Source organism: Notolepis coatsorum, assembly GCF_963971535.1.
Source record: "Notolepis coatsorum genome assembly, chromosome: 15".
Lineage (NCBI taxonomy): Eukaryota > Metazoa > Chordata > Actinopteri > Aulopiformes > Paralepididae > Notolepis > Notolepis coatsorum.
In genome coordinates, this window is record NC_140179.1 from 50,455,171 (window position 1) to 50,467,478 (window position 12,308).

The window sequence follows — 12,308 nt, forward strand, 5'->3', positions numbered from 1 at the left end:
TTTGACTTTCTAATATGACTCTGAACATCTTTGACTTTCTAATATGACTCTGAACATCTTTGACTTTCTAATATTTTTCAACCGAGTCAAAGTTAGTCTAATAGTCCGCTCTGTGTCCTTTCTGTGCGACAGTCTTTCTTAGTTTATCGAGAACTTTTCTCGACTCTTACGTTTCTGTATTAAATCCCTTGTCCGGTATTTTAATATACATGTGGGGCATATTCTTATTTTGAGTTTGTAGATGGAACACTTAAAACCTTCTTAAATCACTGTACAATCAGGGAACATAAGGTCCGTTTAACTGGAGTGTTTACATACATTACAGAACGTAAACAAACCCGTTTACAACCAGATAATACACCAAAATACAAGACTCACGTTTACCTGTTGTATCAAGAGCTCAAATCGGTCAACTAGAGAATGACAACATGTCTCCGTTCTTATATTCATATTTTCTTGGTGGTGGCTACTGGCTACCCATCTGCTGACATTTGGATTTGGATTACAGATTGTGCCTTTATACCTGTAAAATCAAGTCTATGCCCCCCCCCCCCCCCCCCCGCTCTGTTTGTTAGGAACCAAATTTTTTTTATGTTTTACACAAAATGGAACCGATCTGGTTCCAGTGCTGAAAAATTAAGTACATAAATTCAATCCCTGGTGTTTGGTCACCGTGTGGCCTGTAGGTCACCTGTGTATTCAGCTCTGGTAGGAGTCAGTGGATCTCTTTTAAGATGACGTCTGTCCATCTCTGTGTCAGTAGCTCTCTGCCATTGGCTTCAGAAGATTGTTGCTACGCCTAAATAAAAACGAATCTAAAATAAGACCTTAAGAAGAAAATTAAGATAGAAGCGTCACCCACATAAATTAATAGAAGTATGTACAGACCTTTGAATCCAACAAATTAAATAAAGGTAAAGCGATTCAACTCAACATATGGCCTTGAATTCACAAGATAAAATAATAGAAAGAAAAAAGATAGAACAGATTGCATAAAACACAGAGTGTGTGTGAGAGAGAGAGAGAGAGAGAGAGAGAGAGAGAGAGAGAGAGAGAGAGAGAGAGAATTAATGAAAATGGCACAGATTCTTTGGTTTGCTATTTGCACCCAGAAAGAGCATGACATTCAACAGCTGACACACTCCTGTCCCCCTCTGCTGGCCATCCGTGGTACTGCACACAGGCTGCTGCTGCCAGTACAGAGGATGTCCGATTTGTCATCTTCTTTCCCTCTCTTGAGCATGTTAAGTTTCCTTCAGCCCCCTCCTCTCTCTCGCTCTCTCTCTTCATCCCTCTTAAGGGATGTCTCCTCTCATCTGTCTCCGTCTCTCCCTCATCCAGCACCTAGTTTCTCCTCCAGAGAATCATTTCTCCTGAAAAACAGCCCCGTCCTTCTCTTCTCCAGAGTCATTATCCCCCATCTCTCCCCTGTCCATCCTCCTCCAGGCATGTAGAGGGCAGTAGTGGTGTTTCTTTGTTTTTAGTGTTTTAACTAGGGCCTCCGGAGGTGGCCCTCAGCGCCTCCTGTAGTCTCTGGCGGTAGTTGTCATAGCGTCGCGTCACAGCTATCCGGTGCTCCTGTTCCTCCTTCTCCAGGATCCGCAGGAAGTTCCGAAGCTCCGGGATGGAGAACGCATCCCACTGTAGAGAGAGTACACCATCTAGTACACCATTCTAGTACACCATGCTAGTACACTATGCTAGTACACTATTCCGCTACACCATTCTAGTACACTAGTCTAGTAAAACATGCTGGTACACTATTCCGGTACACTATTCCGGTACACCATCCTAGTACACTATTCCAGTACACCAGTCTAGTACACTACCAGTACACCATTCTAGTGTAACGGAGGTCCGTGAGTATATCCACAGTCACGATAAACGCGTATCGAGAAGTGACTGTAGCAGTAAGCGGGCTGTGAGTTAAACTCACTTCCCCATAACAGGGTTAATAGACGCATAGGTACGGTACCCAGGAGTGAATTCACCTTTTAGTGCAGCGGTCTATGTCGTCGCCCGCGGGGCGCGGGAGACCGGAGTTCAACTCTCCCTCGGGGCATCAGCATTTAATACACAACGCAGAGGAGTCCGATACAATCCATCACACTAGTACACTATTGCGGTACCTTTGTTGTACCCATTGTTTGTAAGCCATAATACCAACAGCCTTGCTATCGTTCGTTAAAATGAATAGCTAACAACACCGTGAAGGCAGATTGGCAGATGTGATGTTTGTAAGATTTGAATTGGCAATAGTCAAATGAAGAACTGTCATTTCAAGCTCCCCCTTTCAGGCCTAGACAATAAACACATTGTCCTGTGTGCGTGTGTGTGCGCGTGTGTGTGTGTCTCACCATGACCTCGCCAGTCTGCTGTTCTCTCAGTACGAAGCCCAGAGTGTCTGTGTCGGGTCCGGCTATCAGGCGTAGGAACAGCGGATGCTCTCCCTCTGCTAGCCTGCATATATACACTACAAGACAACACGCTTTTAATGCACACATTCTACATTTCAACATGGTTTATGGACATTCAATGATAGAAAACACACACACACACAGAGAGAGAGCAGTTATAGGACAGACTTGTCTGTGTTAACAGCTGTGTCTCTAGAAAGAGAGGGAAATAGAGGGAGGGAGGGAGAAGGAGAGAGCAAGAGGAAGGAAGAGAGAGAGAGAAAGAAAGTAATAGAGAGGGAGAAAGAAAGAGAGCAAGAGAGGGGGGGGGGGGGTTGGTAAATAATAGTGCTGTCAGGCGATTAAAAAAATGTATCTAATTAATTACAGGATTTGTAATTAATTAATCTAATTAATCGCATTTTAATCACATAACCATTTTAGGCCTGATATTCTATAATCATATTTCAAATGGCATGTGTCCGGATGGCAGAATTCAGTACTGTATCTACAAAACCTTTCGTTTAATCATCTTCCATTTATTCATTTGCTTAGATTTTTCAGGGCTGGTCAATTTTAGCATGGTGTTATTCACAGTCAAAGATACAAAAAATATACATATATAATTTAATTGATATTCTCCTTTGGTTCATTACAATTTACTCAAGCCTAGTAACATACACAATATTTCTGACACTGGGAATACATTCCCTGAGATCCATAGATGTCCCTAGAATCAGATACCAAGAACATGCAAATGAACCATATTATTTTTTTTTAAATGTGTATTCTACGTACTTATGGAATGAATGAGATAAAAAAAAGATTTTTTTATTAATTTTGAGTACATTTTCATAACGCGATAATTTGCTGTGTAATTAATTAATCTAATTAACGCGATAAACTGACAGCCCTAGTAAATAACATTAGCCACGACAGTAAACTCATGAAAAGATGAAAGAAGCCAGATTGAGCTGTGTGTAGACTCCCGTCTGCTCAAAACAAGTTACAAACACGGCAACACACAGCAGCTACTGCGTGGAGATCATCCCATAATATCACTGCTATAGACGTTAAGACGGTCGCTACACGTTGCTACGGATACAGGACACCATATTTGGTGGATTGGTTTGTATCGAGAAATCACTAAAACTGCTAAATGAAGGAAGTGATTTAGAAATAGAAGGGTGGAGGCAGCTTTTCACACAAGCAGACTTTGCTCCAAACCATGTTTTATCCAAAAAAAATTCGCCAAACAGAAAACTCTTAAGTTTCCCTTCTGGGGATGGAACCCTAACCTTATGTCTTATGCCTAACCATAACCATTTAGCGAATGTTCAAACTAACCTCTATAGCGGTGAGGGCACTCGGCCCACAGCGACTGCAATGATTGTTGGTTGATTGATTGAAAATTGTATTAACAGATTGCAGAATGGGTACAGTACAGTACAGCTCAATACACACAATTGTTAAGGGGATGCAGACCAGAGAAAGACTTCCGTCTTGTTTACATCAGGGTCCCCCATTTTCAATTCATCATAATATAATATAATAATGGTTCAGATCCTGGTTGCAGATACAATACTTAAAAATATTACTTACGGGCACGGCTATATACTCTCACGTTATAACATAACGTACTAGGGCTGTCCCCGACTAAGGAGTTGGATGGTCGACTAGGATTGGCCAAAATGTGCCGTTAGTCGACTATTGGTCGACTATTGGTCGACTAAAAAATTAAATAAAAAATAAAAGTATAATCTTTTTAAACGTTTATTTTTTTTTAAATTTTGTATCATTCCATTTGGGCTGTGGGGGGTGCTTAATGTCTGAAGGAGTCGACTGAAGGCTTCATGCCCTCTGCAAAAGCATGCAATTGGTCCACTGATGGATACGTAAGGGATAATGTATAGCTACGAGGTCATTGTCGCAAAATAATTGACCGGCACGTAGTTTAAAATACCGAGCCGCTTCGGCGAGGTGTTTTAAACGTCAGTGAAGGTCAATTATTTTGCGACAATGACCGAGTAAAGCTATACATTATCCCGCTTATTACATGGCTAACTTACTAACAATATACCTAATTCATTTGACAAATCGCAGTTGTTCTGTGGCTCTGTCAGCCCAAATAAAGTGATTATTATTATCGCGGGCAGCCTCTGTTCTGGCTCCGCTGTAATCTACACACACTCCGCTGTCAGTGCAGCCGCGGCAGGTGTTCTCTGATTTGCTGCACTGATGTGGGACATTATCCCGCTTATTACATGGCTAACTTACTAACAATATACCTAATTCATTTTACATCGACTCGCAACACTGGTTCTGGCTGCGTTCTGGCTCCGCTCGCCGCTCCGCCCCCTGTCATCGCCGGCAGCAGAACACCGGCAGTGTCTAATTGCACTGAAACAGTGTGTGTCAGTGGGCTTGATTGCGAACAGCTGCGCACAGCGGTCATTATTGAAAAAACAGCGGTCATTATTGAAAAATAATGACCGCTGTCGGGGGGCTATTGACCAATCACAAGCAAGCATTTCGGCGAATGTGAAAACGCCATGTAATAAATCTTGATATTTGTCTAGTCTAGTGTGTTCATTAGATGTGAAATCCTCTTTCAGTGCCTCTGTGCCTGTTTTCGTAGGCAGTTAAGCCTCTGGTATGCGTGCTATTAGCGTTAGCCACGCTTCTAGGCCTCTTTTCTTTTGGAAAGAATGATAACAAAAATATATATATATATTATTATTATTATTTTTTTTTATTATATTCGACTAAGAGGTTGGCCAGTCGACTACGGCTCCTTTCGACCGATTAGTCGACTAATCGATTAATAGGGGTCAGCCCTATAACGTACACTATGTAGCTTTTTTCTTGTGGTCGATTAGTACTTTATTTATGTTTTCTGATGAGGCTATGTTGCAGCGAGACAACAGGCTACCTTGTACAGATGTTCCAAGTGTCAGAAGACCAGTCTACAGATTACTCTCCTATAGGCTGAAACCCGGACGGTATCAGAGTCTATGTAATGAGACTGTGGTCGTTTTGAAGGGGAAACTTGTAACAGTGAACGTGGCGGCAACAGTGAACCTGTTCGCTACATAACTAACACGTTCAGAGAAAATAATCAAATGTGATGTAATTTTATGTTGAGTAAAATTGTATTTTTACTGCATTTTGAGGTGAAAGGTGAGATTTAAAGAGGTTAAATGAATCACGATCTCTGCCAACAGGTTGGGAATTCTGATTGCCATGGTGGAAGCCACTGGATGGCACCTGCATGGAAGCTGGTCTAAGTGGAAAAATTTTTGACCAAATTGCGTTGGGAAATCGTGTCCCCCACCGAATTCTACCCCCGGGAGAAATCTCGCGTCGATCCGCGCGTGGGCGCTCGCGCAAAATCACCCAAATCATTCCACGTCGCACAAAACTTTCCCCCTGGCGTTTTCGCTGATGGAAGGGCATTGGGAAATTGTAGAACCGACCAAGATCTACCCTGTGCATATTTTCACGGGGAGCGTGCGCAATATCGCAGTTGCCCCCCTTTGGCTACCGAGAGTCATAGTTACTCCTCTGCCGTTTGCCTTGACCCCCGCTCCCATTTGGCGTTAGATATTATTTTAGCACACACCACACTACTGACATTTTGGATTAGATGTTATTTTAGATGTTTCTGTTCAAATAAAATCCTATGTCCAAACAAAAGCATGCAGTTACATTGTCCAATTACCTATATTTATTACTTTTTGGGTGGGGGCGTGAGCGCTGGGATTTTTGGCTGGTGAAAATGCTGAGTGGCTAGTGACTTTGGAAAACCAGTAGCCACAGTGGCTAGTGAGCCAAAAAGTTAATGTCAAGGCCTGCTCACCAGTATGAAAGGCATCAGCGCTACCAGACAAAAAAGCACTCACTTGATTTGGATGAAGCATAGTAATTCTTAGTCTCAAAGGGAAACTTCACAAAAAAAACAACGCCGATTTATTGAGCAAATAACCTCATGTGAATCCCAAAACCCTAAACAGTTTTGCACGCCTTCATTTAGTCTGACAGTTACAGAGAGTTAATGAGTTTGAATATGTCCTCCAGTGAGGTCATCGGAGGACACTGAATCCTTGTGTTGTGTTAATTACAGCTCAACGTGATTAATGACTTCTCTAGCTCTGATCTGAAATGTTAGGCTCCTGTAATCTTTAGGCCTTTTCAGTGGAATTGCATCGCTGTAAACAATAAGCCTGTTTGTGTGGAACAAAGTTCAGCCATAGTCTAGACACATTTTATTAGTCAGCTCAATCTTATCCCCACACGCATTAATGAGGAAAAATACCCCTAAACACAAAGCCGTATAACACACACACACAAAGCCCTATAGTACACACACACACACAACCGCCCCCCACCTCCGCCCAAGAAACAGCTTTATAAGAACCCCCCCCCCCCAGACACACACACAAGGGACAAACACCCACCCAAACACACATAGCCCTATAAAGAAAACACCCACACAAATGAAACACACTGAAACTCAACTCTATTTAATTAGACAGAGACCCCCGAACACACGTCACACACACAACCTAATCCGTCTACCACAGAGAAGTCTGGAGCAGTCACATCATTAAAATCTACTATTGAGGGTTATGGACCGAGACACAGTAACAGGGAACCTGGGCGACAAGTGATGTCGTCAAGAGGACCAGCATGGCGACCAGAGTTCTTAGAAATGTGTGTGTGTTGGTGTCAGTGGTGGAAAACAATGTTTATTTTTTACCCAAGTATTGAATAATAAAATGTTGAGGTACTTGTACTTTCCAATTTGAAGCCTGATAACGTCAAGAGGACGTACTCAGAGCAGCATAACTGGATAAAATACTACTTTAACTTAATGGACCCACGTTTACCTCCTGTTGCACTGCTTGCTCTACTTTGGTGCCAGTTCTATTGAAGCCTGTATTAAAATTCAAAATATAATCTTAATCTTTTTGTCTGACTCTGGAGAAGGCCGTAAGCACACTTCCCATAATGTTGGTGTGTTCCTTTAAACCATGTTTGTGCAAACATGCTGAAGATGCTGACAGGGCAACACCGCTGTGAAGGAAGGGTGCACTGCATTTACAACATAAAAACTGAATTGAAATTGAAACTGGATTAATATCCCGGCCCTAAAGTTCCTTTAACGTATCAAAAGTAAAAGTACACATTCTACATGATGTTTGTATTCCAGTGCTTTGGAGCATTCAGTCCTTGATCCATAGACCTCTAAATTGGAGGCCAAACCCGAGATAAGTTGGGTTAACTCGCCATGCTCTGGGCGCCAAACCCGAGAAATCCCGGGTTTTAATCGATATTTCTTTTATTCACTATATTCATAAATTTTTCATCCATCCAGCCTGACGTTATCATTGGGATGGGTCTGAGCTCGCAAAGGGCAAATACCGCCGCCTAACGTCTCCCGGACGGTATTGCACATCATTGGAATCCCTCTGGCTGGGGCTGTGCATTAATCTAAGAAGTCCGGTCCAGGTTTTCCTTCTCGGGCATGCAGTATCGTTATAACACATTGACTGGGGACACTCGGAGCAGCGTGGATTATGTGTTTTGGACATATAACGTTGGATCAATAAACGCAATCAATATTTGGAATGGTGATCAGGAATTGGATTCATCTTCTTGCAGGACATCAGATGTGAGGTAATGACTTTATGTTACGAATCTTGGCTTAATCCGATGTTCCTTTCACCGCCATCGGAACGCGTGTGTGTGTGAGGTTCGCGCGACCAAAGTACGGAGAAGTGATTTTTCAGACACCGCTTCTGTTCGCCCATGATGACACATATAATATCAATAATCTAGCGTTTATTTGAAAACGATTCATAAATCAAGCGACAAATGGCACGATTTCTAACGAAATCATTGAAGCTCGATTTGATGGAGTTTATTGAGATGAGACAGAACGCTCTAGAAATATATTCATATTCATCACGGTATAAAACGGAAATGTATGTATGAAAAAATTATCTGTTTCGTGCATGTTGACTGGAAGCAACTCACTGACGATCACGTGTTATTTAGATCTATTGCTATTATATTTGATATATTTTAAGCACTCGCAAATATGTCCTATCCTAAACTGTACATTCCAATGTACAGTTTCTACGTCAAATGTATATACTCTCTTTTCTGGACTCTTTTTGTATCACAAACAGTACTGTATTTGCAAATCTGGTATGTCATAAATGTATAGATGTAGCAGTACTGTCTATCTGTATGTCGTGTATGTCATATATGTTATGATGAATTGAAAATGGGGGACCCTGATGTAAACAAGACGAAAGTCTTTCTCTGATCTGCATCCCCTTAACAATTGTATGTATTGAGCTGTACTGTACCCATTCTGCAATCTGTTAATAAAGTTTTCAATCAATCAATCAATTGGATAAAGCACTGGTGCTGAAGGGCCATCAGCGCCCTCTGCTGTTGGCGCCGGAAGTGTTAAGAATGTTTATGTTGTCAAGTTGAAACTGTCCATACAGGTTTTCACTGTGACACTTCTAAAAGAACTGCCAAAGAAGGCGGTAGAGATTACAGCCAAAAGAATAGTGGACCATGACGTTGGACAACCTTCCATAGAATGTCACGACTGTAACAGCTGCTGTGTGGTGATGAGTGTGTGTGGGCATGTGTGTGGGTGCACATATAAATTTACTATATGTGTGTGTGTGCACACACATATAAATGTACTGTGTGTGTGTGTGTGTGTGTGTGTGTGTGTGTGTGTGTGTGTGTGTGTGTGTGTGTGTGTGTGTGTGTGTGTGTGTGTGTGTGTGTGTGTGTGTGTGTATTCCTGGCATAGTGCCGATAGTGTGGAGAGCCCTGTGGTATTCATCAATAAGAGGGCGAGGCATCCAGAAATGCATCCAGAAATACACACACACAAACTGACACACCCTGCATATGTACAAACAAACACACACATGTACACATGCAAAACACATGTACAAATCCACACAGATGTGCCCTAGATATTTATAGAAAACAATGTAGCACACACATACATGTGACACAATCTCAGGTCCAAGCTAGCTGGTGTTCTGACTGAAACACAGTCTCCACTGTGACGTTGATCCCTGCCTCGATCACCGACTCTCTCACACATTCTGAATGCTTTATTTCAACCCTCCTCCAATTAAATTATATACAAACGATTAACACATTCCAGAGATCCAACATGTTTTGAAGAGCAACTAAACATGTGGTCATTTTGTCGCCCCCACCTGGTGGTGGTGATATTTTCACCCTGCTGGACACTGCCCCAACCCAATCTGTGCTGTCAGAGTGTCTCTTTTTGTTCCTAGACAAGACTTTTATAGCACCTCCAAATAAAAGAGGCACTCTGACATCACAGGTTGTGATGGGGAAGAGCGGGCAGCAGGATGAAAATATCAACCACTAGGGGGCCGCCAAAATGACCATGTGTTTAGTTACTCCTTAACACTTTGACTGCCTAAAAACGATTTACAACGTCTTTGCTGGCGATGCTAAAGTTGCCGGGGGACGCTGTAAGTCGTCTTTATATCAATATTTCAAAAATCTGCGATCTGATCCATAATGTCCCTCCGCTGGCCTGAGAACCACCAGCAGGACCCACTGAGCTCTCTGGCGGTTCAGGAGCGCCATCTGGTGGCCGATCGCGCAACCGCTTAACAGGAAGCACAGTGGAGGTTGTGCTAGATGTCTGTATTGCTTCCGGCCACTCGGGATAGGTTCCGGCACTCTAGCTCGTCACTCTACATAGCGATCGATTGCCAATAACTCGATAAACAACATGATTTGGACGTATATACCATTATACAAGCTGGAGATGGACCGGGTAATAATATATCCCATAATGATAAAATTTCTGCTCGACGATGATCGCCCAACGGCGCGCGGAGACTGGGGTGAGTTTCAGCGTGTAACGTTACCATCTTCGATACTAACTGCTTTTATCAACATTTGACCCACATTAGATGATTGGTATAACGCTGCCCACGGAATTATAAACGCCCCCTCGCCCATCCGGTCAACATCAGATGACGTGTAGTAACTTCTAGAAGTACGTCTAGTTGGAATTTTTTATATCGCGCTGATTGCCATCAAACTGTATTTCATCATCAATATAATGCATTTGGGGCTATATATCACGTTCTGGAGAAAGCTGCAGAAAGAGATGAAAACATACTTATACATTAGACCATACTTTACTATGAATATGTGAATGAAAAAGTTTAACGTTGCTACACAATGAACAATACATATAGGACTTTGAATGGGCCCTAATAATGGCAATGTAGCAATAGAATTTAAAAAGTTATAGCCCTGCAAAGAAGGGGACTTTCTCCATAGACAAATAGCGCTGGCAATCTATGGTATATCATTAATTTAACCCATGGCAGCCAAAGTGTTAACACTTTCAGCGCCAGCCGTTTTATCCATCCTTGTAGTCAATGGGCCACACTTTAAAAGATAGGGATTTTCACTGTGTGTCGCTGTGTTTGCAGGGCTATATCTATATTATAGCTATGGAGACAATACTATGGCTCATTTGACAGTAACTATCCCTCGTCCAACATGTAAAAAAGAGTGAATATTGTATAGTTTCAGAGTGATCCGGGCTAATTCCTGGAAGCTGAGTTATGCAGTGCTATGTGAATTTTGCTAAATGCATTCGCGTTGCTCGCCTGGACACGTTACTATTTCCAAATCAAAGGTATAATAGGTATTATGTTTCATCATGCATGCATAAAAGGGGGGGGGGGGGTCATTTTTTGATGCTCTGATCGTCAGCAACATCATTTTCTTTTTTAATACTACATACGTTGATCGCTGCGATAGTAAACAGAGACAAAGAAGGTCCTCAAGACAAACCTGTGTTTCTGTCCGACTCACTCTCTCACACACAGACCTGCATTTAGTTTTGTCCTTATACAATCACAAAACAGGCAAGGGACTAAACACTGGAAAAGCAGCCCAACGTTAGGCTGATTTATGCTTTTAACAACTGTTGCCCTGACATAAATGACAGATTTCATGACAGAAATGTTTTAGCTGTAGCTAATATGTGTATATACATGGAGGAAGAGGAAATGTTTGAGCTGTAGCTAACATACATGGAGGACAGAGGAAAGGTATTAGCTGTAGCTAACATACATGGAGGACAGAGGAAAGGTTTTAGCTGTAGCTAACATACATGGAGGAGACAGGGGAAAGGTTTTAGCTGTAGCTAACATGATTATACATAGAGGACAGAGGAAATGACAAAATGGCAACCAATGTAATCAAGAAAGTCAACCAACGAACAAGATTCTTGTACCGGATCTCCTCTCTGCTAAACAAGAATACCCTGAAGACTAACAGGAGCACTCGTTCAAGGGTACTATGACTATGCTTGCACCTCATGGTACCAAAGCACCTCAAAGGCACTAAAAACAAGAATACAAACATCACAAAACAAAGTGGTCAGACTACTGCTTGACCTTACTCCTAGAACCCACCTCACCCCTGCCCATTTTGACAACCTAGGATGGCTTAGAGTAGACGACAGAGTACAGCAACTTACAATGGGCCTGGTCTACAAGATACACTACACCACACCACGAAGATACCCATGTACGTGTCAAAATACTTCCCAAAGGTCAGTGAATACCACGACCACAACACCAGAGGGAGCTCCACAAATCATGTTCAACCCAGAATCGGCTCAAACAAGGGACTAAACACGTTTCACAATTATGCCACAACAATGTGGAATGCCCTACCCACAGCCATAAAATAATGTGAATCCCTACCCACCTTCAAAACCGCTCTTAAAGAGCACCTACGGGAGGCTGCAATTCGAAACTGGCCCCGGTACATGTCCAAACCCCCCCCACGCCCAACCCCCTC

The 12,308-nt window shown here is 42.4% G+C and overlaps 1 protein-coding gene across 3 annotated transcripts in view; it reads right to left on the bottom strand.

Moving 5' to 3' along the window:
* Window positions 1-549: 549 nt before the first annotated feature.
* rassf3 (Ras association domain family member 3) overlaps window positions 550-12,308 on the bottom strand; it is a 222,174-nt gene continuing 210,415 nt past the window's right edge. For all 3 annotated transcript variants that reach the window (XM_084331130.1, XM_084331131.1, XM_084331132.1), the window contains 2 exons: window positions 2,358-2,473; window positions 550-1,641 (listed from right to left, as the gene is read on the bottom strand). In XM_084331130.1, coding sequence (XP_084187256.1) covers window positions 1,489-1,641; window positions 2,358-2,473 — 269 coding nt within the window. In that variant the 3' untranslated portion in view covers window positions 550-1,488. The remainder of the gene's footprint in view (window positions 1,642-2,357; window positions 2,474-12,308) is intronic.